Source organism: Glycine soja, chromosome 9 (genome assembly GCF_004193775.1).
Source record: "Glycine soja cultivar W05 chromosome 9, ASM419377v2, whole genome shotgun sequence".
In the NCBI taxonomy this organism is placed as follows: domain Eukaryota; kingdom Viridiplantae; phylum Streptophyta; class Magnoliopsida; order Fabales; family Fabaceae; genus Glycine; species Glycine soja.
This window is the reverse complement of record NC_041010.1, coordinates 39,160,523-39,188,065: the sequence shown is the minus strand read 5'-3', so window position 1 is coordinate 39,188,065 and position 27,543 is coordinate 39,160,523. Positions and strand designations below refer to the sequence as shown.

Sequence of the window (27,543 nt, the reverse complement as noted above, 5' to 3'; positions counted from 1 at the left end):
GAGTTAGTTATTTTCAGTTAAAGGGTAGTTAGATTAGTTGGCAATGAGTTAGAATAGAGTTAGTTATTAAGTTTGTTAAGTTGAATATAAAACACCGTGTATGCAATATTGTACTCAACATATTATCAATAATATTTTGCAGATTCTCCTTGCTGCACAAAGCTTTCCATTAATAAAAATGTAAATTACACGACCCTAATGGATAGTTTATACTCTTTGGATTAGAAAAAATTAACTTGATAATATACAAATTTATAGAGGAATCTAATAATAAAAAGTTGATTACAAAAATATTATGTGTTACACTATTTAAAAAAGCATTGACCACACAAAAGGAAGAAAAGAAGTAAGAAATTGAGTTCGTCCCCTGCCATAAAAAGTCTGCAGATAATCGATTTATTGGCTAGACAAATAGCTTGCACCTTGTCACACGGAAGTTAATTTATTTATTTTTAGTAAAAGTATATAGTATTTCCGTCTAATGAAGTAAAGTTAGGTGAGGTGAGATATGCCGTGTGTTGTTTAATTGGGTATAGTACTGTAGTTGATTAAAAAGACATTTAGTATGAGAAATTGTGCAATGTGAATTAGGAAGCAAGAGTACTAGAGGAGACTGGGTCGTGTTTTTCAGAATTTTGAATACTAATTTGTTTTGGTGTGGGGATGTGAGAAGAAGGCACAGGGTGAGGGAGAAAGAGGGTGGTAGTTTCCTGGGAGAGGACTTTTTGCTTCATTTTCTGAGAACTGCTTCTAAAGCTTTTACATTATATTTGGCATCAAGAGAGACTGCATGGATATTTTAAGCGAGAGGCTTTAGAGGGCGTTGGAAGTAAGAATGGATATCCATATCCACATGCTCCTCACGTCCATTTCTTGCTTATTCTTTATCACTCTGCCGCAGTCCCTCTCTCAACCACCACCTGTCTTCAATTATTCGGCTTGTAAGGAATGGCCATACAAGTGCGGAACACTTTCCGACATCTTCTATCCATTCTGGGGAGAGAACCGACCCCCTCAATGTGGTGGCGGCCAAGCATTCAGGCTGAGCTGCAACCATGATAATATTACTACTATTCTAATTGCCTCACATAATTTCACGGTGGAGAACGTCGACAACACCACTCGAACCATGAGAGTAGTGCCAACTGACCTTGGCCCCAACGATTGTTCTCTGCAATCTAAGAACATATCTGATGACATTCATGCGAATGCCACTCACTTCCTCTATCCCAATTCTTCATTGTACAGCAACAACATATGCGAAGGGTTTGAGGTAATTTATGATGTTTCTGAAAATTGCACAAAATGCCTGGGAAGTGAAGGAGAGTGCTGGAAGGATGAAATTGATGGACATGATGTGGTTCCATGCTATTACTGCCCAGATGGATCTCATTCCCTAGACTGTTCTCCTCTAAAAAGAAGTACGTCTTCTATCCTCTTTTCTTGAACTTCACTCGTCTACGTCATCTCACAGCCTTGCTTAGTCTTGGGTGCTCTTTTTCTCTGTCATTTAATTTGATGCAACAATTGAAGATGAAGAAGCATCTCTTTGCTCTTTCCATCTCTGTTGCAACTCACAGGCCAAAAATAGCCACATCAAATCTCTAATTAATTGGAGCAACCCACCATTATTCCTATCCTGGAATTTTCCATATCAACAATTCATATTTATTTTAGCTTATTTTGAAACTATAATCACTTCTTTTTTGGTTCTGTTTTTCAAATACTTTATACCCAACATGCAATTATTTACTGAAGTTTCCGATCCTGGCTTCCTATAGTTCCCACCCAGTAGTACTCTCCAGCAAGTCCTATAGAGCATATCTATGAGCTTTGGTATTAACTTGGGGACATACATCCTACAGAGGTTATCTCAGGAACCCAGAAACAAAAACAGAGTGGAATAAGATGAATTTCTGATATCATATTAGATTATATTTTTATTTTCAAATATAAGTAAAATTTAATTACTTTTTCTTATTTAATAATTACTTTTGTTGACAGGACTTAGATAAAAACTAGAGTAGTTGACTGCACATTTTTTCCAATTCTCGCTGTGTCCTTCTCAGATGGTCCCTTACAAGTACTATTATATTTGGTGGTTCCTTCTTTACAGCTTCGCTTCACTTCCCATTAGATCCATTACGGCTTTGAACGTGTCAATTATAATCAAATTAACATATTCCCTGTATTTTCTCTCCACTATTCATTGTCTGGTTTTTCCTTTCTCAGTCTTTCCTCCTTTTCCTATACGTGTCAATTCGCTTTGACTTTTAGTCACGTTTCCTGATATTTTTCCTTTATAGCCCTTAATATATCAAGTAATTTTCTATGAATTAGTGTCGCTGTTGTTTTGCTATATTAATTATGTCTAAATTTGTTTATAACCATCATTCTTTTTACTATGTTAATGGATTCTTAATAGCCAACCTATCAATTTTATTTTCATGGCTCGTATATTACATGTATTTAAAAATTCTTTGCTGAATAAATTCAAACATAATATACTGCCATGCATATATTATTAACAGAATACATGAGCATGGCTCAAGACAAAATTTCCAGCGAACTCTTTTAAGAGGGGAAACTGTTATATCTATGTTTGAAATTATTATTGATATATAATTTACAGTCTGAGGAAAGGTGCTATAAATATTTATGTTAATTTTTACTGTATATCACTTGCATGTGATATAAGCTACATTTTTTGTAGTCAGACTTTTTTATTCTCTTTTCTTTGTGGTCTAAAGTTATAAAAAATTAAAAATGTCCTTTAGATAAATATGGTGGTACACGACGGAAAAGTATGATCCATCCTTTTTCCTCTTTTCCTTCCTTTACTTTTATTTCATGGATGTATCATGCATACAAGTGGCTAACTGGCTGTACCAACAATCATTAGGAAGAGGAAAAAAATCATTTTTGATATGTAATTTCTTAAATAAAAATAAAATAATAAATTGGTATAAATTTAATATTCTAATGTTTATTTATTTTTATGAATGTTATATAAATTTCTTAATTTAAAATTAATTTAAAAAATTGTCTCCCTATCCTTTTTGTCCTCCCAAACACACTAAAAGTTAATTAGGATTTATTTGATTGAAATTTTGCACATGTTTTGTGGGGGTAAAACAATCAATTAAATAGTTGAAGCTTATATCTCAGACAAGAAATATGACTTGGTAATAAAATAACATTACGACGTTTATCATATTCATACATAGCTCGAGATTATCACTGACTCAGCCAAGGAAAACAAAGATAGGGAGTTAACCTACTTCCTCATCATGTAAAAAAGCGAATAACTGGTTACCTATTGCTTGAACTTTTGTTTTGTCTTCATCTATGTTTTCAAACTTCAATCATTAACCCCATTACAAAATAGTAGCATATTTTCGTGGAAAAATTTCCACAATACATACCTACCAACCACTCTGAAATCTCCTCTAAATGCATACCTTAGACTCCTCACAGTTTCCCTTCTTCTCTTCATCCTTTTCGAATCTCCAGAACCAAATGATCCTCCAAATCTCCTTCCATTACAATAAACCTCAACTATGCATTATTACCTCTATCTTATTCTTGGTTACCACTGTTCTATCTTCTAATCCAAAATTTGAGGCCTGCTCACCTAGAAGCTGTGGAACTGGTCCACCCATTAAGTATCCTTTCTGGATTCCTTATGAACAGGAACCATTTTGTGGCTACCCTCACTTTGAGATCACCTGCATGGACAAAAATCCAATTCTCAGAACTTCTAATTATGAGTTTTTAGTGAAAGATATCTATTACTCTAACTCCTCATTTACTGTGGCCGACATAGATGTCTATGAGGACAAGTGCCCTGTTCCCTTATATAATTACACCTTTGATCAAACTCCATTCACCTACAGTTCAGAAAATTGGAATCTCTCTTTCTTCTACAACTGTTCCACAGAACCTATAGATTACCCCACTTACGAAGTAGATTGTGCTAAAAATGCTACACATTTTTCTTTTGCGGATTTTCATAAGGAGGCACTGGAGCACAAAAACTATTCCTTGAATGAGTGCCAGTTTATGGTTACTACGCCATTGAACATCAATGAAGCTGTTAATATCAGTAGCTTATTGAGAATGAATTACACTGAGATTTTGAAGACGGGGTTTGTTTTGAATTGGACTGCACCTCATTGCCACTACTGTGAGAAAAGTGGTGGACGTTGTTGATTTGATGGCAATCAGTTCCTCTGCTTCTGCAAGGATAAGTCCTACTTAAAAATTTGTGGTAGTGGTAGTAATACATTTTGGAAATATTGTGATTATACTTTTGTTGTTTGTTCAGCAGGCACCTTTCTCTGTGTGCAAATTCTGTTCCTTTCCTCTTTTTTAGTTGTTTAATTTTCTATTTCCCTCTTTTGGGTACAAATGCAGTTTCTATTCTAATATGCCATTTTAGAATATTCTAACCAAAGTATACCAGATCTTTGCCTTTCCTTTTGACCTGTCTGACACTCGCCTTAAACCATCTATAATTCTACATGCCAGATGATCACTTTTGCAAAGTGTATTTGGTTTTACACAATATGTAGCCACGAGAACTATTTTGTATTTTTGTAGACTCAGTAACAAAATCAACTGTGTAATTCTTTGATATAATTATTAACTGTCTCATGAAAAGATTCAGCTACCTATACCATAAGTCCTTGTCTCATTGTCATGATTTCTTCATCAGTTGTCAGGATTTACATGCAGAAAATAGGCTGAAATTGAGTATTCTTTACGCTTTAGTCTTTAAGAAAACGGTCCAAATGATATGACTAGGTTCTAACTTTTTTTTATATTAAAAAAAATTAGAATCAAGTCATTTCATTAATTTGAAATCGAAAAAAAAAATATGTTATGGTTAACTTTTAAATTGTATGATGTTAGTTCAGTGTACAGTTAATTGTAATTCCCATTGTGCCTCTTTTCAGATATCATGCCATAGCAGTTAGCATGTACTTTCTTCATGAGGCCTTTGGTGAAAGTACATAAATATACATGTTTATGCTTGTTATATTCAACTACAATATCCTCCTTGAATTGGCACAATGCTAACCCATCTCTGCTTTCCCTGTTGACTGTTGCAGATCCGCGGAAGTTGAGACTCATTATAGGTAAATAGATCGAGTTTTCCTTGAACTTGTTTTCGCTACTTTGTGCATATTTATTTCTCTTAACCAGGAGTACTTGCAAGTTGCAACACACTCTCTAATTGTATTAAAATTCATTAAAAATTATAAATTTAAGAGAGACTCATTAAATATATTATGGGGCTAACAAAAATTTTCAATTTTCAATAATTTCATTAAATATGATTAGAAAAAAAATCTGTTAAAGAGTTTGTTTCTAGCATTTCTTTTAATAGTACATAAAATTCTAAAGTTATTAATCCTTTAACATAAAAAATAATCCAAATTGACTATTGTTTTCAATAAGTAACATTAATTTTGTTTTTAATTGGTGTGAAAAAACCTCAAACATCAATTATTCTAGAATGAAAGCAATATGAAAAATAATAGCAACACACTATATACTTACTTGCTAAGTTGATTGAAAATCATAAAATTTAAAAACCAAACATATTTGTTGAAATAATATAGAAAAAAATATATACATTCATGTATGTTGGAAAATACTAACAATAAATTTTTGTCCCCATGTGATTAAGATAGACAATAAGAAAATTAAAGAGAGTGAGAGAAGAAGAACAATACTAATAAGTTTTTAATGTGAAAATATCCCCTCAATACAAAAGGGAAAAATCACTAGACCAAGTCCAGACAAAATATCTCTCCACTATGAAATAGGATTAGAATGATTTCAATCTTACCCAATAGGATAATTTATAATATTTCTCAAATACTCACCAGTGAAAATATAACTCTTTTCTCAAAGAGGATTACAAAAACCTCTCTCACTCTTGAAAGATCGTATCTCACTTGCTTACTTGCAATAACTTTTTACAAGCCTCCATTTATATAGTGGAGGGATATGACTTTTTCCGAGAGTAATAAATAGATGTAAATTAATTTTCATATTTTCAAGAATTCTTGAAAATGTTATCTCCATTCTTCTAAAATAAATATGATATCAAGAGTCAAAGATGAAATTCCAAAATCTTGAAATTTTCATCTTTTATTTTCCATGTATTTGATGTCATGAAGATTTAATGAATGCGGTGCTCCATAATTACGGAAAAATTTTCAACAAAATATATGATAAATAAAAGATTTGTCACAGACGTGTTTGTATGTGATATATATATATATATATATATATATATATATATATATATATATATATATATATATATATATATATATATATATATATGACAAATCTTTTTTATTTAATAACAGTGAGATAAAAAAATGGCATATGTATTGGATTAATTGATTTATTTTATGTTCACAAATGCTCTTAATGAAAATGAAATCTTTTGAAAAAATATATTTTCAATTTTGGAAGAAAAAGCCACCAAACATTTTGCAATCCTTCGGGAACACTTGTTTAAAAATAACCTGATATCCATGAAAAAACTAAAAATCGTCTTTAAAATAACAAAAAAACACATAATTAACTGCAGTCTTCTTATTCTTACCATATCTGTGGTTGAATTTACAAGCATTGGTAATTCACCGTCGTGTTCTTATATATTCTTATTTATTTGGGTCTTGTTTGTCGTGAACATTTTAAACGAATAAATATTAACTTCCAAAAATGAAAGGAATTCAAAATTCTTTTAACCCCTTACTCTCCTATATATCTCTTAACAGGTTGCAAGTGCACTAATGGGAGGATTCATGATATGCATCATAATTTGCTGTACTAAATTTAAGTCATCCACACAAGTAAAATTTTCGTTTACGATAAAGAATGGCCAAGATATAGAATCATTCTTAAAAAACCATGGAGCTCTAGCACCGAAGAGATACAAATTTTCAGAAGTTAAGAAAATGACCAACTCCTTCAAAGTTAAACTAGGTGAAGGTGGTTTTGGTGCAGTATACAAAGGAGAGCTACTCAGTGGTGGTCCTGTGGCTGTAAAGATATTGAATGAATCCAAAGGAAATGGTGAAGACTTCATCAATGAGGTTGCTAGCATCAGTAGAACTTCTCATGTCAATGTTGTCACACTTGTTGGATTCTGTTTGGAAGGACGCAAGAAAGCTCTCATTTATGAGTTTATGCCCAATGGTTCCCTTGACAAGTTTATATACAAAAAGGGTCTCGAAACCACCGCATCCTTGAGTTGGGATAATTTCTGGCAAATTGCCATAGGTATAGCCCGAGGACTAGAGTACTTGCATAGGGGTTGCAACACTCGAATTTTACATTTTGACATAAAGCCACATAACATTCTTTTGGATGAGAATTTCTGCCCTAAGATATCAGATTTTGGGCTTGCAAAGCTTTGTCCTAGGAAAGGGAGCATTATTTCCATGTCAGACCCTAGAGGAACAATAGGGTATGTAGCTCCAGAAGTATGGAATAGAAATTTTGGCGGAGTTTCACACAAATCTGATGTTTACAGCTACGGAATGATGCTACTAGAAATGGTGGGAGGGAGAAATAATATTAATGCGGAAGCAAGTCACACAAGTGAGATATACTTCCCAGATTGGATCTACAAAAGGCTAGAGCAGGGTGGAGATTTGAGACCTAATGGGGTGATGGCAACGGAAGAAAATGAGATAGTAAAGAGAATGACTGTAGTGGGTTTATGGTGCGTTCAAACCTTTCCAAAGGATAGACCTGCTATGACTAGAGTAGTAGATATGCTAGAAGGCAAAATGAATTCCCTGGATATCCCCCAAAACCTGTTCTTTCTTCTCCCACTAGGTCAGTGTCAGAATCTCCCACAAGATAAACTATTTTTTTTTTTTTTGTAATTTGGGTAGATAAATGATATTTCAGGTTATATACTTTGTAAAATGAATTGTTTAACATAATTAGACTGTACTTTTAAAACCAAGTGGATTTCATAATTCTGTCAACATAACATGTGACTCCCTCGCTCTCATAACTGAAAGCTAGCCTTCGTCTTCTTCAACTTCTTTTCCTTCTCGGCCAATATTTATTAGTTTTGTTTTGGTGTGTTCCTTTGTTATTCTATCTGTCGTCGGTTCGACAGACTTTGATCAATAATTTTTTTAGTGTGACTTTTATTTTTGTGACTGAGTTTCTGCATTAGGCAATTTAAATTTCAATGCCACTGTCAACTAACAATAATATGGCACTCTATATAATATTGCATGAAGAGTTACTTTTTGTTAAACAAAAGGTTTAGATTTAGGAGAAGTTTATGTCTCTAAGAGCGCCGGGCCTTCTGACTTTTATCTATAGAAGCAGAGGAGAAACAAATCAGTGTTACTATAACCCTTTGTTTGGGTGAAGGATTTTAAATGCTGAGTAATTCAATTGAAGGTAATTAAATTTCAGTCAATTATAAAATAACTTGTTTGAATTTTACAAATTTTTTCATTGAAATTCAGTATGGCCTTGGTTGGGATTATTGTAAGATTATGACAATTGTAAGATTGCGTGCCCTTCGTTTGGATAACTACTTAATACATGGCCTGTACTGTGTATTGGGAATGAAAGAAATGCTTCAGTAATCCTCTTTGTGGCTTCTCTAATATTAGTTTTCTTAGTTCTATTGTAGTTTTGTATTAGCTTTCTAACACATTTAGACTTCCAATTTATGTCTAACTGTTTAAACTGATTAGTTAAACAAAATGAAGCCACAAAACAGTTCAACTGTAACAATATTAAATGTATTAAATATATATTAAACATTAAAAAGAAAAAAAAATAAGTTTTTCTTTGAAAAATTTAACTAACACAAAATGATCTGACTAAAATTTTATTATTAGACTACACCATAGCCACCTTCAGTTCTTGGTTAGGCTGTACAATTCAATCCAGTTGTGTTATTGCTCTTTATTCACTTTGGTAGGAAAACGAGGAACTCCTGTCATAAATTTTACGAGTGCACGTCTGCACTGTTGAAGTACTGTGGAAAACTATACTGTGACTGAAATATATATTGATCATGCCATATTTCTAATTCCCCTTCCAAAGTTAAGTGATTGTAAAGAATAAAAGGTTTTTTTCTATCTGAATGACATTCCAACAAAATTGTGACCCATACTCTCTAATGGACTCCTCTTTTCTTTCACTGTCTGCTGTTGCAAGCAATAAATGGAACAAAAAGGGGAAACTCATCATAGGTAATAACACTAATTTCTTTTATATTAATTTCCCCATCTACTGGTTCCTTTAATATTTATGAAATATCTGCAATACATCTGATCTTAAGGAAGAACCGTTGGATAGGCAAGCTTAGATGATGCCTTTTGATTTTATTTTTTTTGTTATTTTTAATGACCCTGAAACGATTAGTTACATTTTTGCCCCCATTTAGGACATATAGTTTAGAAAATAGATGTTTTTAGGGTTGTTCTACGATCAAAGTAGGAGCCTAACCTTATGAAATGCATAACATGATTCTTAATTAAGACATCAATATTTGCATTTTAACTATTTTTCTCCAACTTAATTATGTTGGCATCCGTAACTCGGTGCAGGCAAATAAAGAAAGACCAAACACAGTAACTTTCATATTGGAAATACCATGTCAAACATGCATTATTTTATAGAAATACAGTACATGTATTATATATTCATTGATACTCGTACTGTACAGTATATATATAAAATGTTCATTGATGTTCCTACTGTATTCGCTAACAGGTGTTACAGGTGCAACAATTGTAGGATTTTTTTAATTATATGCATGGCAATTCTCTGTTTACGATACAAGTCATCAACCTGGCAAGGACATTTAGGGCTGACTACGAAAAGTAACCAAAATATTGAGGCATTGCTTAAAAATCATGCTGCTCTAACTCTAAAAAGGTATAAATTAATTATCATATGTCAAGCAAATGACCAACAACTTCAAAGTTAAACTGGGACAAGGTGGTTTTAATACTTTGTGCAAAGGAAATCTACGCAATGGTAGTCTTGTGGTTATAAAGATGTTGAATGTATAAAAAAAATGGTGAATATTTTATGTGTAACACTCCATTTTTCATAAAATAATTTAAAAAATATTGAAATTTTTGTATTTGAATAAATAAGGTAAAATAATTTTATTAATAAAAATAATTGTTTTAAGGTAAATAAAATAAATGTGTTTTTAGAAAATAAAAAGGATGTTATATCTATTGATTTGACAGGGAGAAAATAGAGTTTATTTTTATAAAAACAATAAAATAAAGAAGAAGAAAAATAGAGTAAATAATAGATTTAAAGTATCCTAGTTATAATTTTTTCTCTTTCAACTCCTTTATTTTTCCTGCATACATTCAACCTTGTTCCTGGACCGATTAACTATTGGATCGTTTTGAAATTTGGGCACCACATTTTCACCATCGGAATTTACGAAATAATAATAGTAGAAAGCAAAAATTTCTTCCCACGAAAACAATGAAATTGAGGCTTCAATCTCTTCTCATTTTCTTTAATACTTGGAAATCCTAGAAGAGCAAATACAGGAAAAGCTTGGGAAATCTTAGGGAATTGCTAGAGACATCACCATCGTTGTCGGACTATGCATGTGATCCCACTTAGAGGTAAGAGATGAGTTATTCATAGTTGGGGAATAATGAGAACATGTGTAGGGATCCTTAGAGGATTAACTAAGATGAGTTTTTGGGTGTTTATGAAATTTTGATTCTATATTTACAACTATAATTGTGAATTATATATGTTTGACAAAACAATTGATATCCCAATGTGAAATTATTATGAAATTGATGTGTTGGGGGTGAACCCTAGAAATTAAGTTTTTTTTCTAATTGGCATGAATTGATGAAATTAAGTAAGGAGAGATTTACTATAAGAGGGACTCAGATATTGATTTTGTATTTTTCCTCTTTTCGTGTTTTTAGGATTTTTTTATATATAGTTTGAAATTAATATTATAATTTGGAATTAGAATAGGTTAACAAAATGACATTCTTGATTATTGTTTTAGTTTTAATATTTAGTATGAGTTTATATATTGTTTCATATTGTTATTCTTTAGAATTGGTCAAAGTCTATTTAACTATCAGGTTCTTCGAAAGTTTTAGTGATCTTTGGTGCAGTTTTGTTTGATTATATTTCACTTTGTAAATTCATGATTAGAATATTTATGTGTTTTTACCTTACACTTGTATTCCAACACTTGCTTGACTAGAACTTCTCATATTAATGTTGTCACTCTTCTTGGATTCTATTTGGAATGCCACATGAGAGCTCTCATCTATGAATTTATGCCCAATGGTTCCCTTGAAAAGTTCATTTATACAAAAGAACCTGAAACTCTTAGACCCTTGAGTTGGTATATTATATATCAAATTTCAAGGGGCATAGCTCGAGCGTTAGAATACTTGCATAGGGGATGCAACACTCAAATTTTTCATTTGGACATAAAACCACATAACATTCTTCTGGATGAAAATTTCAGTCTAAAGATATCAGATTTTGGGTTAGCAAAACTCTGTCCTAGGAATGAAAGTGTTATTTCTATGTCAGATGCAAGAAGAACAATGGGGTATGTAGCTCCAGAAACGTGGAGTAGACATCTTGGAGGAGTTTCACATAAATCCGATGTTTATAACTATGGAATGATTGATACGCAAACAAAAAAAGAAGCTGGATTCGAGGCCAACACCTCCTGAAGAAAAAGGTAAGGGAATGAAAGCTTTTGTATTTTCATATATCTGATCATTACAATTGCTTTATTTTATACTACTTCCTTGTCTAACAAAATTTGTCATTTACTGCCAAGGAATATTCTACTGAAATGCTGGCTACACCAATTTTGGTTATGCCTGTCCTCTCTGAGGCCAACCAAAAAATCATTAGCAATTTCACACCATCAGGTCAGCTTCCTTTTACGCAATCTTGCATTACACATAATCTTTAAGGTAAGAGGGCTTTGTGATGGTCCTCTTAGCTTTTCCTTCTATCTGCACCTCTATTTTCTACACTGGCACCATTGATTTCTGCACTTTGTCCTCGGCACCCTGTTGTTGAGCTTCTGTATCATCCTCCACCCCTTGAAAAATCACCTTGTCCTCAAGGTGATAATCCTCCTTCAATTGAGCCCAATTTTCCCATGATGTCTCATCTGGGGATAGTCCATCCCGCTGAACCAACACCTCTAGAGGTCCCTGAGTTGTAGTCCGACGAGAGTCTAAGATGGTCAAAGGAGTGATCAAAGGTTGATACTGGATGAATTGTTTTGGCCAGTGAACCTGTGGAACAGATTCAGGCGACCCTTTGAATGGTTTTAATAATGAACAATGGAAAACAAGGTGTATGCGAGCTTCTGCCGGTAACTTGAGACGATAAGCAACAAACCCAATGCGTTCCTCAATTTGAAATGGACCATAAAACCGCTTTGCCAATTTGCCCGTTATGACCTGTGATCCCTTTGCTGAAACTTGTCGATGTGGCCTCAGTTTTAGCATTGTTGAATTGCGTGGTGTCGGCCATTGTTGAATTGCCTCGACCTTAGAAGCTAAAGGTTCTACCCCCTTATGCGACACAAGGTGGCCGAGATATTCAACCTGGCTTTGAGCAAAGAAGCATTTTGTGAGTTTTAAAAAGAATTGATTGCCCGATAGTACCTGAAATGCCATTTCCAGATGAAGTAAGTGATCTACAAAGGAAGCACTATATATCAATATGTCGTCGAAGAAGACGATGACAAATTGACGAAGGTAAGGCTGAAAGATCTTGTTCATAGTGGCTTGGAACGAGGATGGTGCGTTGCACAACCCAAATGGCATTACTCTGAATTCGTAATGGCTATGATGGGTGTGAAAGGCAGTTTTGGGAACGCCAGTCGTGTGCATACGTATCTGATGGTAGCCCTGCAGAAGATCAAGCTTAGAGAAACAGGTGACACCTCCTAACTCATCGAGCAACTCATCGATAGTAGGAATGGGAAAACGAGCCTGTATAGTTATGGCATTCAAAGCGCGGTAGTCTATGCAAAATCGCCATGTCCCATCATGCTTCTTGACCAAGAGCATCGGAGAAGAAAAAGGGTTGGTGCTTGGTTGGATCAGGCCCTTCTGCAGCATCAATTCAACTTGGAGCTCAATTTCACACTTCTGAAAGTGTGGGTAGCGATACGGACAGACATTTACATAGTTGGATTGGGGAATAAGGTGTATATGGTGGTCTGTGTCTCGTGCCGGTGGTAAGGTGTCAGCCTGAGCAAACAGGAAGTGGAACTTGGCGAAGAGGTCTCTAATGGCTAAGGGGAGGGATTCAGTGGGGTCAGGGTTGTCGACAAGGATGGAGATATGGCAGTAAATGCCAGCCCCTTGTGTCTGAGATAGTCGACGGAATTGCGACGGGGTTAACACATTCATGGTGGATTCATTTTCCCTTACGAGTTCCACCAAACGGCCGCCATGGAAGAATTGCATACACAGGGTGTTGTAGTCAGTGAGGATTGGCCTCAAGGACTTGAGCCACTGGACCCCTAAAACCATGTTAGCACCAGAAATGGGTAACACGTAGAGGTTCACAGTGAAATGAGCAGATTGCATGTGCAGGATGATGGCTTCGCAGACACGTGTGCAGGTGAAGTGTTGTGCATTGCCTACCATGACACGTAATGGAGAGGTGTCGCAACAGGGAAGTTGCAATTGAGTCACCAATAGATGCTGGATGAAATTATGCGTGTTGCTGCCATCCACCAACACCACGACACGGTGGTCGGCAATTGTGCCTATTAAATGCAGCGTCTTCGGTGCCAAATGACCTGCCAGTTTGAATTGTATGGAAATTCTGAGATGGTTCCCAGTTTTTGGTCTTTTCTTATACATTAAGAACAAGGAATGCATTTACATTTATCATGTAATAGAATTTTATTTTATTTTTATCCCTAAGAGTCAAAGACAGGGGATTAACAATAATTCATGCACTATACTTAACCAATTGAGCTAGATCCCCTTACCTTTTTGTATTGGAAATCATAAAATGTATGAGCATGTTTGTATTGCTGTTAAACCACGTTGAAAGTGAATCCAAGTGAGACCAGGATTCACGTTCAACATGCCTCAAAGTGTAATCCAGCTAAAACAAACACACCCTTAATAGTCAAGTAAATTTCTAACCTACAACACACTGTTTTCAATATGATGTAGGGCTAACCTGAAATTACTATACTGCAGCAAAAACTTATCTCTGTTCAGCCAAAATCCAATTACTAGACCACAAGCCATGTGAATGGTTTGGTAGAATCAGGCATGTTGGTAGCATGAATAAAGACTATGTTATCTGGTTGAATCCCCATGTTCCTTTCCTTATGCCCTCTAGGGTATCTAGCACCTGTTTCATGGATGGTCTGAGTTCCTTGGGACACTGCCCACACTGAAATGCTAACTCTGCCACTGCTGTTATCATTTCCACCGTGTTTGTGTCAACACCTAACCAAAAACTTTGATCCACTACAGCGTTTAATTCCTTGTTTAAGATTTTTCTCTTTGAGAACTGTACAAGAGTAACATAATCTGTGCCTTCCATTAAAATTGGGGGGTTGGATGATATCAGTTCAAACAAGACCACCCCAAAGCTATAGACATCACTTTTGTCACTAACCCTTCCAGATTCATAGTAGTCGGGATCTATGCAAGAGTGAAACTGCAACTGCCACCGGTTCCTACTGGAACAGTGGAAACGTGAGTAACATAATCTGGAAGAGACCGTGAAAATCCAAAATCTGCAACTTTAAAAGTAAAATTGTCATCCAATAAGATGTTACTCCCTTTTACGTCACAGTGGATGATAGCTGAATCATGAAGATATACCAAGGCAGTTGCAGTTTCAATGTGATACAAGCTAGAAGAAGAAGTTCTGGTTTCGAGGACCAGGGCCTCCAAGGGAAACTCAAGATAAGAAAAAGATCATTTCATTCATGCTTTTCTCTATTTCATTACATTTATTTATACTATTCCTGCTAACAGAATTGATACTCTTTGGAATATTCAGGATAAAAGTTTGTTACATTATCTTCCACGTGCCTCAATGATTCTAACAGAAATACTATGGGCTTCTCAGATATAATCTCTAAGGTATGTTGGTTTTGATATTTTCCTTTTGGGCTTTTGCTCTTTGGACTGTGTTTTTTGCTGTATCTCCTCTTGTTCCTTGTCTGCTTCTGATATATGTTGCTCCGTGCTGCTTGTCTCTGTTATCTGCTTCCTCGTATCACCCCTGGGCCCTTGGGAAATCACCTTGTCCTCAAGGTGATAATCCTGGCGCAAGATGGACCAGTCTTCCCAGGAGGTCTCATCAGGAGAAAGGTCGTGCCATTGGACGAGTACCTCCCAGGTTGTATCAGAGGTTTGTCGAGAATCCAAAATTGCGGCGGGTTGGATGATAGGTTGATCCTGACAAAACTGAGGGGGCAAAGGGGGTATGTCAGTGTTACTGGGGTCACCATGAAACTGTTTAAGCTGGGAACAGTGGAAGACGGGGTGTATCTTGGCTCCAGGAGGCAATTGTAACCTATAAGCAACTTTGCCAATGGCTTCTGTAACCTGAAAGGGGCCATAAAAACGTTTGGCTAATTTCCCGGAAATGTGAGGATGGTCCCTAACAGAGACCTGACGGTGAGGGCGTAGTCGTAGCAGAACCCATTGCCCCGGCAAGAAAGTCACGTCCCGACGGTGAACATCAGCCTTCCGCTTCATAGCTTCCTGAGCCTTAAGCAACTTCTTGCGAATCATCAGAAAGGTTTCCTTGCGATCACTGAACATGGTGTCAATTGCATCATTACTGGAAGCGCCAGCAAGGTAATCTGGGAAATTAAAGGGTTTCCGGCCAAATGTAAGTTCATAAGGAGTAACTCCAGTAGCAGAGGTCCAAGAGGTATTATGGGACCATTCAGCCCAAAGAAGAAGCCTGCCCCATGTTCGAGGACGCCGGTGTATGAATGAACGCAAGTATTGTTCAATAACGCGATTGAGAACCTCAGTCTGGCCGTCACTTTAGGGGTGATAGGCAGAGCTCATGCGGAGGTGGGTGCCACTTCGCCGGAAAAGTTCCTGCCAGAACTTGCTCAGGAATATGGGGTCTCGGTCGGAGACCAAGCTTCGGGGCACGCCGTGGATCTTGACGACCATATCCAAGAACAAAGTGGCCACCATAAAAGCTGTGTGTGCAGTCGGAAGCATACCCAAGTGAACGCCTTTGGAAAACCGGTCGACGACAACCAGGATGACCGTGTTACCCTTATATTCCGGCAGGCCAAGGATAAAATCCAAAGATAAGTCTTCCCAAGGTCGGTGAGGCACTGGGAGAGGACAGAGGAGACCTGCAGATCGCTTTGCTTCATATTTGGTAGATTGGCAATCAAAGCACTTGGACACAAAGGTGGTGATGTCATCACGGAGGCCGGTCCAATAAAAATTCTCAGATATTCGAGCAAGTGTCATTGCAACGCCAGAGTGGCCCCCTGTCAGCATAGCATGATACTCATGAAGGAGTGTCGAGATGATCGGAATGTCGCGAGGTAACCAAATGCGGTGCCGATAGAGAATGAGGTTGTTGGCAACCGAGAACCCCGGGTGAGCGGTGGGACTGTTGATGACCTCGAGATGACGGCGATTAAACTCAGGGTGTTGCTGGAGCTGACGGCGAAGCTCGTCCATGAAGGACAGGTTAGGTACAGAGAGCAGCATCGCGAGGGAAGATTCAAATTCAGGAACGCGGGAAAGAGCATCAGCTGCTTGATTGGCGGCGCCGGCGCGATAGTGAATCTCATAATCGTACCCCATCAATCTTGCGAGGTACATGTGCTGCTCCGGGGTCTGCACCACCTGAGTCAGGAGCTCTTTTAAGCTGCGATGGTCCGTGATGATGACAAAACGGTGCCCCAGCAAATATTGGCGCCACCGCTTAACGGCCGCCGTAATGGCAAATAACTCCCTGACGTAAGTCGATGATCGCAGTAACTTGGGACTAAAGGGCTTGCTAAAATAGGCAATTGGGTGGCCCTTCTGGGAGAGGACAGCACCCAAGCCCACTCCTGACGCGTCCGTCTCAATCGTGAAGGGGCTCTGGAAATCAGGAAGAGCCAAGACAAGGGCCGAAGACAAAGCAAGCTTCAGCTGTTCAAAGGCAACCTGAGTTTCATCAGTCCAGTGAAACGGGTCAAGCGTGGTGGCCTTCACGAGAGGGGCAGCAATAGTGGCATACCCCTTGATAAAACGGCGATAGAAGCCGACGAGGCCGAGGAAACTGCGCAAGGCCTTGGTCGTGCGGGGAATAGGCCATTGACGCACGGCGGCGACTTTCTCAGCTAAAGGTTCGACTCCCCTGGTAGACACCAAATGCCCCAAATACTCGACCTGTTGCTGCGCAAAGAAGCACTTAGAGAGCTTTAAAGCGAATTGATGGTTCAGTAATACCTGGAAGGCAGTTTCTAGATGGTGAAGGTGATCATCCATGGAGGCACTGTAAATCAGTATGTCGTCGAAGAAGACGATGATGAAGCGCCTCAAATAAGGTCGAAATATTGAATTCATGGTCGCCTGAAATGAGGATGGAGCGTTGCACAACCCAAATGGCATTACCTTGAACTCGTAATGACCATGATGGGTGCGAAAAGTGGTCTTCGGGATGTCATCGGGATTCATACGAATCTGGTGATAGCCTTGGAGCAAGTCCAGCTTAGAGAAATAGCAAGCGCCGCCTAACTCATCAAGCAGTTCGTCAATAGTGGGAATTGGAAATCTATCGCGCACCGTCAGGGCATTCAAGGCCCGGTAGTCCACACAAAACCTCCAGGAGCCGTCGTGTTTCTTTACCAGAAGCACGGGGGAGGAGAACGGACTCGTACTGGGCTGAATTAAGCCTTTCTGCAACATCGAATCAACTTGTTGCTCTATTTCTTGCTTCTGGTAGTGCGGATACCGGTATGGTCGCACGTTGACCGGAGAGGCCTGAGGGAGCAGGTGAATATGGTGATCAGTGGCGCGTGGCGGAGGTAATGTGGAAGGGGGATCAAACAGGGCCTTGAAGCGGAGTAGTAATTGTCGAATTGGGGCTGGCAGTGCGTGCGTCTGCGAGGAAGACAAATTCGGGAAGAGGGTAATATGGTAGAACTGAGCCTCATCTTGGGTTCGACTAAGCTGGCGAAGCTGGACCGGAGTGAGACTATGCAACTTAGCGTCGAGTTCGCCCTGAACCTTAATGACACGGCCGTCCGAAAGGAATTGCATGGAGAGTGTGTTGTAATCGGTGAGCACGGGTCCCAATGACTTCAACCATTGGACCCCAAGCACAACATTAGCACCAGATATAGGAAGAACATACAGGTCAACTATGAATTGGATGCTCTGAATAAAGATGGGGACAGCTTCACACATGGAGCTGCAGTCCAAATGTTGTTCGTTCCCGACCATGACGCGCAGTGGGGCTGTGGAGGTGGGACGAAGACCCAGCTTGGTCACCAACTGGTGTTGAATGAAGTTGTGCGTGCTCCCGCCATCAACCAGGAGCACGACGTCGAGGTTGGCAATGGAGGCCATAAAACGCAGCGTTTCGGGGGCTAAGTGCCCAGCCATTGAGTTTAGACTGAGTTGGGCCGGGTACGGGTCTTGGGTGTCGGGTGGGTCAGGTTCGGGTTCCAGAGTCGGGTCAAAAGAGGCTATTTGTGATGGGTCACTGGGTTCCTCTCCCTCTGCTATGAAGAGAAATACCCTAGAGGCACAACGGTGACCTCTGTGGTATTTCTCGTCACAACTAAAGCAGAGGCCGCGCTCGTGGCGGCTCGCGATCTCCTCGGAGGTCAAACGCTTGAAGGGGGGAGGCGGAGGGTTGGGGCAAGTCAGTGGTGGTGGTGGTGGAAGGAGAGGCGACAGGGATGGAGGGCGTGATAGGGAAGGAGAAGAGAGCGAAGGAGGCCGTGGACAAATTGGAGGAGGTGGGGGACGAAGGTCACTGAGCTTTTCCTCCTGCAAGCGCGCGAGGCCGGCAGCTTGGGAGAGCGTGAGTGGTTGGTGCGCCTGGACTTCACGGCGAATCTCCGGCAACAAGCCAGAGATGAAGCAGCTGAGGAGGAATGCCCACCACTCGATTGGCCAAATCTTCGAACTCGGCGAGGTAAGTTGTAACTGAACCCTTTTGCATGAGCTTGCAGAGGGCCCCTGTGGGGTCCTCGTATTGTGAAGGGGCAAATCGGGTCTGTAATGCCTGAAGGAAGGTAGGCCAGGAAGTGAATTGACCATTACTGGTCATCCATTGAAACCAGGCCAAGGCCCTGCCCTCCATGTAAAAGGAAGCGATCGTCAATCGGTCATATTCGGGAGTACCATGGTACTCAAAAAATTGGTTGATCTTAAAGATCCAACCAAGGGCGTCTGTGCCGTCAAACCGTGGCACGTCCAATTTGATACGATGCTGTTGTGCAGGAACAGGGAACAATCGAGGAAGGGACGAAGGTATGTGGTGTGAATTGGAGAAGAGAGGGGAGACGTGGGAAATGAAGTCATCAATCTTGGTAGAAAGGGAAAGCTGTTGGGTGGTAAGGCGGATGAGGAGCTCTTCAATTTTGTCAGAGGAAGGAGAATTGGCCATGGGAGAGGCAACGAGAGCACCAAATTGATACAAGCTAGAAGAAGAAGTTCTGGTTTCGAGGACCAGGGCCTCCAAGGGAAACTCAAGATAAGAAAAAGATCATTTCATTCATGCTTTTCTCTATTTCATTACATTTATTTATACTATTCCTGCTAACAGAATTGATACTCTTTGGAATATTCAGGATAAAAGTTTGTTACATTATCTTCCACGTGCCTCAATGATTCTAACAGAAATACTATGGGCTTCTCAGATATAATCTCTAAGGTATGTTGGTTTTGATATTTTCCTTTTGGGCTTTTGCTCTTTGGACTATGTTGTTTGTTGTATCTCCTCTTGTTCCTTGTCTGCTTCTGATATATGTTGCTTCGTGCTGCTTGTCTCTATTATCTGCTTCCTCGTATCACAATGGCAATGTTCAATCTAGTATGCCATGGTAATTTACCACGGGAAGATTCATGAAGATGTTTAGAAAGAGTGCCATTGGAGATGTACTCATACACTATCATGTGTTTGTTGCTATGGGGAGAAGTGCGGCCATAAAGTGAAACTAGATTTTGATGGTGCAACAGAATTAAGATCTCAGTTTCTTTCATGAATTGCTTAATGGTCTTTTCTGTCTCGCTCTCGTCATGGAAACATTTTATTGCTACCTCTTGTCCATCTTTAAGTTTTCCTAATACAATGGCATGCTATCAGAACAAAGATAGATATATGCATATTACTCACAGGGAACATTGGTTTAAAATATGGGGACTAATTAGCCTCTCACCATAGTACATGCACAGTGCCGTACCCTCCCTTTCCAAGGCAAGTGTCAAAATTGTTAGTAGCTTCTTCAAGTTCAGCATGGTGGAAGATTTTCAAAGCTGGCATGTATGGATATTAAGACATGAATAAACCTTTTATCCTCAGTCTGTTGACAACAAAACACATGAAAGCTAGAAAGAGGGGTGCTAGGAACCCTCCCTTTCTTATTGGTTAAACTTTATTGAAAACTACAAATCAGGAAGAGCCATTAAATAATGTGAAACCCACTAAATTGAGATTTCCATTTAATTTCAACCAATGAGTGGGAGTATGTTTCTAGCATTTCTCAAGCAAGAAAACCATGACAAAGGAAATTGGACAAAAGATCATTTTATTATACCTTTTATTGAGTTTGTTTCATATCTTCCTTGCTTTATGTCATTGAGTGTCTCTAGCACCTGTTCCATATTAGGCCTTAATTCTTGTGGGCATTTCATGCATAGAAGTGCAAGCTCAGTTATAGCAGTCATCATCCACTTGATCTTAAGGTTTGTTTCGAAGCCAAATCTTGGATCCAACAGCTCCACCAAAGCTTGGTTTTCAATTTTTCTGCTTAAGAGGGTAGCAAGATTATCCTCTTCATTCAGAACCCAGCATTTTGCCAGCACCCCAAAGCTATAAACATCATTTTTAACACTAAGCCAGCCATATGCCAACTCTGGGTCCATATAAGCACATGTACCAATTATATCACCAGTAACATGGGTGGTGGCATAGACAGGAACTTCACCTGGAAGTTTCTGAGATAAATGAAGGTTAGCAAGTTTAGCACAAAAGTTCACATCTAGGAGAATATTGCTGGACTTCACATTACGGTGGATGATGCCATAATAGTGAAGATAGTCCAATGCATTTGCAATATCAATGGCTATATCTAATCTGGTCAACCAAGGTTGTGTGCTGTTTCCGGCTATTTCACTTTGAAGATGAGCAGAAAGATTGCCATTGGATAGGTATTCATGCACGAGTAGTGATTCCTTGTGATGAGAAGCACACCCATAAATTGACACGATATTTTTGTGAGGCAAGTAGTTTAGGATAACAGTTTCATTGATAAACTGTTGCAACGTGTGGTGCTTGTCTTCGTTAAAGCACTGGATCGTTATCTCACGCCCATCCTCGAGTTTTCCTTAAACAAGGTAAATAACCAGAAGAAAATATTTGTATGAACAAAACTTGCAGATGTTTAGGTGCTTTAGCTGTTAGCTCTTCAATAAGAATTTTATCTCGGTATTCAACGCTAACTTTAACTACTGACCTTTATCGTGTGTGTTACCATGGTAAAACACCAATTTTAATAAGAGCACCAAAAGAACCTAAAGAACTGCACCTAAGCTTTGAGCTTTTTCTATTGGACAAAATGTGTATGCAGTTCCTTAAGTCCATTTGCTGTTGTCATGTAATCAGTAATCAAAATTGGCGTTTCACATTGGTAACCTATACTGAGCTTTAATGTAATTTTTTATTACATGAATTACCAAGATGAACTCCAAATTTGATTTGAGAACCGCTCCAAAAGTACTTAAGCTACTTTATCTAAGCTTTTTCCTTTTCTATTTACATTATTCATATAAAAGGACACAGCTTAGTCTCTTACCATAATATTCAGTTACAAGTCCTCTCTTTCCAAGACAATGAGATTGATCAAAATTATGTGACTTTTGCTAGCTTCTTGTAGGGCAAGATTCGCCACTTGGTCTGCTTTGAAAATGCGTCAGAAGTGCTAGTAAAGCAGCACTCAAAGAGATCACACACCATTCTTATGAGGTCGTAATTACTAAATGTTGCAGGGCCACTGAGATGCTGAGTGAGAGTGAAAAAGCTGGCTGATCAGAATTGCAAATATCTATGAATTTTAAATTCTACAAAGTCTAATTCATTTTCACGTATACAACTGAAATGTAAATAAATAAAGGATTAAAACAAATAAATTCTATATTTAAATGAAAAAAAAAACATATTCAAGTCAATGACTGTAGGGTCCATGCTGTGCAAAAAAAAAAAATGGCTGTAGGGTCCATGTCTAGGCTAGGTGTGGTGGAACAACTCTTGGTAACTAAAAAAAATTAAAAACAGATCATAATTAAAAAAAATCCTGTATGTAGAGTGATTAACAACATAATTAATCTGCCAAAAGAAAACATGCATAATTACCATAATATACTCATTGATCTAGAACAAGTTTATTAAATGAAGTAAAACATGCATTAAACTGTGTATCTTCATCAAGGTGCTGGATTGCAATTTCACACCTATGGTCAAAATTTGCCAAAACAACAACAAAGCCTTATTGTTGTTGTTCAAAGAGGAGTATTTTTTACACACACACCCTCCGAAGAAAATATTTTTCTATATATTTATTGTATAGAAAAATAGTCAGCTGGGTATGCTAAGCCCATTACCATAATATACTGTGGCCAAGCAGAGCATCTATTATGTAATCAGAAAACAATCACTAAAGGTAAAATATTAAGTCCTAGTGATGTTTAAATTAAAACAAATATAACTAGAAGAGGAACAAGTTACCAAAAAAAAAAAATTGTTAACTACAAGGGAGTAGATGTTTTACAGGAGTACCAAAAGTTAGCCCTTGTAAAGGAACTTGTTTAAGGACTCCTGCAGATATTATACCCCTTCCCTAAAAATAGCAATATCTGCCTTTGTATAGTTACCATTTTTCCTAATTTAAAAAATTGAAAGAAAAATTAGAAGGCTACTCAATAAGGCCGGAGACCTAACTGATATGGAATTCACTCCTTGTAAACATTAATAAACCAAGGAAAAAAGATAAATATGATTTTCTTATTGAGTTTATACAAAAGAATTCATCATAATCACTGAGTTTATAAGGTTTCTTATTTTATATTATTAATGCATAGACATTAAATTCATATTTTTTTTTTATTAAATCATTACATTAATGTGATAACTATTGTGCATATATAAGTATATTTTGTATTTAGGTCACATAGAAATTATCAAATTTTTCATCTTTTATTGCCTTTTTTTGTGTGAACCATTAGGATCTTGACATCCTTTGAGTTTTTGTTCAGTAAGTACTTAAACTGATAAATTTATATTGTTTGGTGGTGTATTTTTTTTAGAAACACAGAAGAAGACATGAAAGAGAGTTGAAGGTCTAAAGACTCTCGCTCAACGCGTCATACACATTCAGTGCGACGCGATTGTTCAGGGGGCAGCCCTCGCTTAGTTCGAAGAAGACACTTTGGAAGTCAAGTGTCACGTGAAGGCGCCTTTAGTGCATGACCACTTATTCCTCGCTTAGCGCACAAAATCGTGAAATCAGAACTGAGTTGCGTTTTAAGTGGAAAAAAGAGAGGGAACATATTCATTTAGCTTCCCACACTGAAGAGCAACCTAGGGCACATCCAAGAGGGGGGACCCATTCATTTTGGAGCAATCTTCCCAATTCCTCTCCATTTTCCCTCCATTCTCTTCCACCACTCTTCACCATTTTTGTAATTTTAAGCCTCTCATGACAATGAGAGGTTAAAAAACTCATTGTTGGGATCTTTGCAATCAAACACTCTTAATGTAACGATTTTTACTATTTATTTAATGTTATTTCAGTTTCATTGTCTCTCTTCTATGCTTAATTTCATACTTGTGGATTGATCATCCATATTCATTGAAAAATATTTATCTCTTAAGAACTGAGAGAGAGAACATCTAAATAATTCATCTCTAGGGATAAAATGATTTCATTTAACCTGTCTTTGCATCTCAATTTATAATGCAATTTAGCTAGTTTATCTCTTAAGGGATTATGAGAGAAATTAAGAAAATTAGGCTCTTTCATGTGAGGAATTGCGGTTAGAGTATACGAGTAGATATAAGTGTTAATTAAAATAATATTGAATAGGAAAAAATAATTAATATTGCATCAAGAATAGTTTTGATAGGCTAAGCCCCAACATATCAGTCATTTTGTTTCGACTGTCACCTCACCATTCCGAGTGTTTGTTTTTTTCCGTTGCACGTGCTAGTTAATTAGTTTAATTTCATGTTAATTAACTTTTAATGTCACATATTACAAATATTTGAATCAATTCATTAGTTGCTTGAAAATTGGATATACTCAACTCTGAGTACAATCAAAGACCATGTGAATTCGATGAATTCGACACTCAGGCTTCCATTTTAATTTATTACTTAGACAAATTGGTGTATTTGTCGATGAGTTAACACAATGCATATAATTAATAATTACTTTTAATATAATTCATTCAAAAATTTCTTTGAACTAATACACCGGATATAAAAAAATTTGTAATTTGGTATATAGTTATAGGAATTTCAATATAAATAAAATAGTATAAAATTTGATTTTTATGTTTAAATATAATCTGTATTCAAGGCATGTTTTTGTTAAAAAATCATGCATTATGCTGGTATTGAATTATTGATGTAGTGCTGGCAAGTCTCGGACCCTTGACTCGGTAGCTGCCTGCCAGTTAATAGCATGGACCATAATTATGTGAACATCACTTTCAGCATTTTAGCCTTTTTCTTCCATTACTAGGCTAAAATGGACAATTCTTCCTAATTACATATTCAAAAGTATTATATTTTTTTATCGATTGAAATTAATTAAACATTGACTTAATTATCAATTTGATCTTCAAACTATTTTAAATGAATCACTTTGGTTTCCAAATTTTTAAAAGGTTCAATTTAATCTTCAAATTTTTAAAAAGATATTAATTTAGTTTTTATTTTTAAAAATTTGAGGATTAAATTGAACTATTTAAAATAATCACTTGATGTTTTAGAATTATACTTTATGGATTTTGATTTAGTATTGATTAGTTTGAAATGTATCTAATTTCAAGTAAAATCACGATGATCCTTTTATTTTATTAGTATCTATTTATATTTTACTTTTACTAAACTAAAAAAAAAAATTAAGGCATAAAAAGTCTAAGAAACCCATTATCAAACATGTTTAACCCATGGGTTAAATGAGCTAAGCTAAAAAGTTCATAATTTAAATGGGTTAAAAAATTATAGCCCATATATACCGCACAAGGCTTTGTAACATCTTATTTTTTTAAAATAAATATAAAAAGTTTTATTTAAAAATTTAATAAAGTTTTTAAAAATTAAATAAATGAGAGAAAAATGTTTTAACCTCAGTTTCTATTTCAAGTGCAGTTCTTATAATTCATCTGTTCAGTCTATAGGGTGCTTGAAACATAATACGAATCAATCTTATGTGTTTATGGCCGGGGATGAAGCTGAAAGTGATGACCATGATTGGCTTAGGCACTGTGAGGAACATGTTGTGGTGACAGTGAAGCAGGATGAGATTGAAAAACTAGTGGCTTGATCACTGGTTTTGGTGATGCTATGAAGAAAGGATTCGTGCTTGATTGGATGAGAGCTCAGGAATGTGCAGTGTGCGAGGAGTCTAATGGCCATTGCATATTCGATCCAGCCACTAAGCAATCGAGGTGCTTATGCTCAGATGGCAGAACTGAAGTCAATAGTTGCGAAAAAGGTACAAGAACTCCTTTTATCTCTTTGAAAAATTATTGTACATTTTTTCTATTAGTGAAATCTTTGCTCATATTCACATAAGCACAGCTTCACTAGTCTGCATATATATATATATATATATATATATGAGTGATTGCTTTTATTAAGATTTAGAATTTAATTATACTTGCAACTGGTGGATTAGATTGATTATTGGGATATAATGTGGATTAGATGGTTAAAGGAAAATGGAAAGAGTGAAAGATTATGAATTTAATTTTTTTTTCTATTAATATAAATTAATATTATAATAACTAATATTTATTGATAAAAAAATAAAATAGATAGACTTTGTGGTGGCTTCAGTAGATGTTGTGATTCATTTTGATGCTTTATTTGACTGATTTTTCGTTGGGTTAATTAGTGTAGTTTAGACTATCCAAGTTTACTTCTAACATATTATCTTTTAAAGATATTTTATTATTTTATTCGTTGTAATTAATTCAGGTCGACCACGTATTGTGTAAATATAAAAATGGTCACATCAGTTATAAAAAAATATGTTAGGTGAACATTAAAAAATAGTCTCTTTCGATCTTAAAGTGTATTTATTAATTTTAGACATAATATCTTTTTTCTACATCAACATGGAGTGCACATTTATTATTTTCCTTAATTTTTGAGAGGTGTGTATCAGTGTATATAAAATAACCAAAAGATAAAGGTATACCATTTCACATTTGATTTTTGTATGCTAAAAAATGGAACTAAATTAGAAAAACACTAGATTATAAGTAACAAACCAGGGTTAAATCAAAATTGTTTAATTTAATTAAAATATATTGATACTATAAATATTTTTTACATTGTTATTAAAAAAATAATTATATAATATATTTGTTGACTTTTTTAATTTTTAAATATTTTTTATCATTAATATTTATGAATGTAATAAGGAGGACCTGGTTGGGTAAGTGGGTGGGGAATGAGTTACTGAATTTGGGCTTGGGCTTAAAGCTGTTACAGGACTGCTGGGCTAACTAGGTAAAAGGCCGTAGGTGAAACTTGTAATGTAGAATACTAAAATAAAGCGTTTATTTATTTAATTAGTCAGAGGATAAATGGGGAAATTAAATAAGGACAACCATGTCTGATGTAAACCCGTCAAAGAACCTGACCCCGTTCATCTTCCTCATCTCCGTTTGGGCACATGAACCCTAAACACCTAACATTACAATTGGATCAATTTTAAGAACTAAGGAGCTCAATTGCATAATCAAAAAATTAAGGTATCTAATTGAGTCTTTTAAGTAAACTAACGGATGAAATTGGGTATTAACTATTAAGTCATAATTATTTAGTCTGCAGATTATGTTACTTTCGCTGACATAGTAATAAAAATGGTGAATACACAAACAGTGCTATTTTTTATATCCCCTTTACCTTACTTTGCATCAGTATTTTTGGATTCCTTTCTATATAAAAATCTCTTTGTTAAGAACATAATATAAACATGTATTAACTGAACTATAACAATGTATAAAAGGGGAA

At 36.7% G+C, this 27,543-nt stretch overlaps 1 protein-coding gene and 2 pseudogenes across 1 annotated transcript; 2 read left to right on the top strand and 1 right to left on the bottom strand.

Moving 5' to 3' along the window:
- Positions 1 to 457: 457 nt before the first annotated feature.
- Positions 458 to 1,692, top strand: LOC114368815 (LEAF RUST 10 DISEASE-RESISTANCE LOCUS RECEPTOR-LIKE PROTEIN KINASE-like 1.2). Its single transcript, XM_028326078.1, has one exon. The coding sequence runs from the start codon at positions 836 to 838 to the stop codon at positions 1,445 to 1,447; it is 612 nt and encodes a 203-aa protein (XP_028181879.1). The 5' UTR covers positions 458 to 835; the 3' UTR covers positions 1,448 to 1,692.
- LOC114368813 lies at positions 1,332 to 8,080 on the top strand (annotated as a pseudogene).
- Positions 8,081 to 13,922: 5,842 nt separating this feature from the next.
- Positions 13,923 to 23,968, bottom strand: LOC114368481 (annotated as a pseudogene).
- Positions 23,969 to 27,543: the final 3,575 nt, after the last annotated feature.

What these genes read in the sequence shown, in the direction of transcription:
- LOC114368815 (XM_028326078.1), top strand. Translation starts at nt 836, where the DNA reads ATGGATATCCATATCCACATGCTCCTCACGTCCATTTCTTGCTTATTC.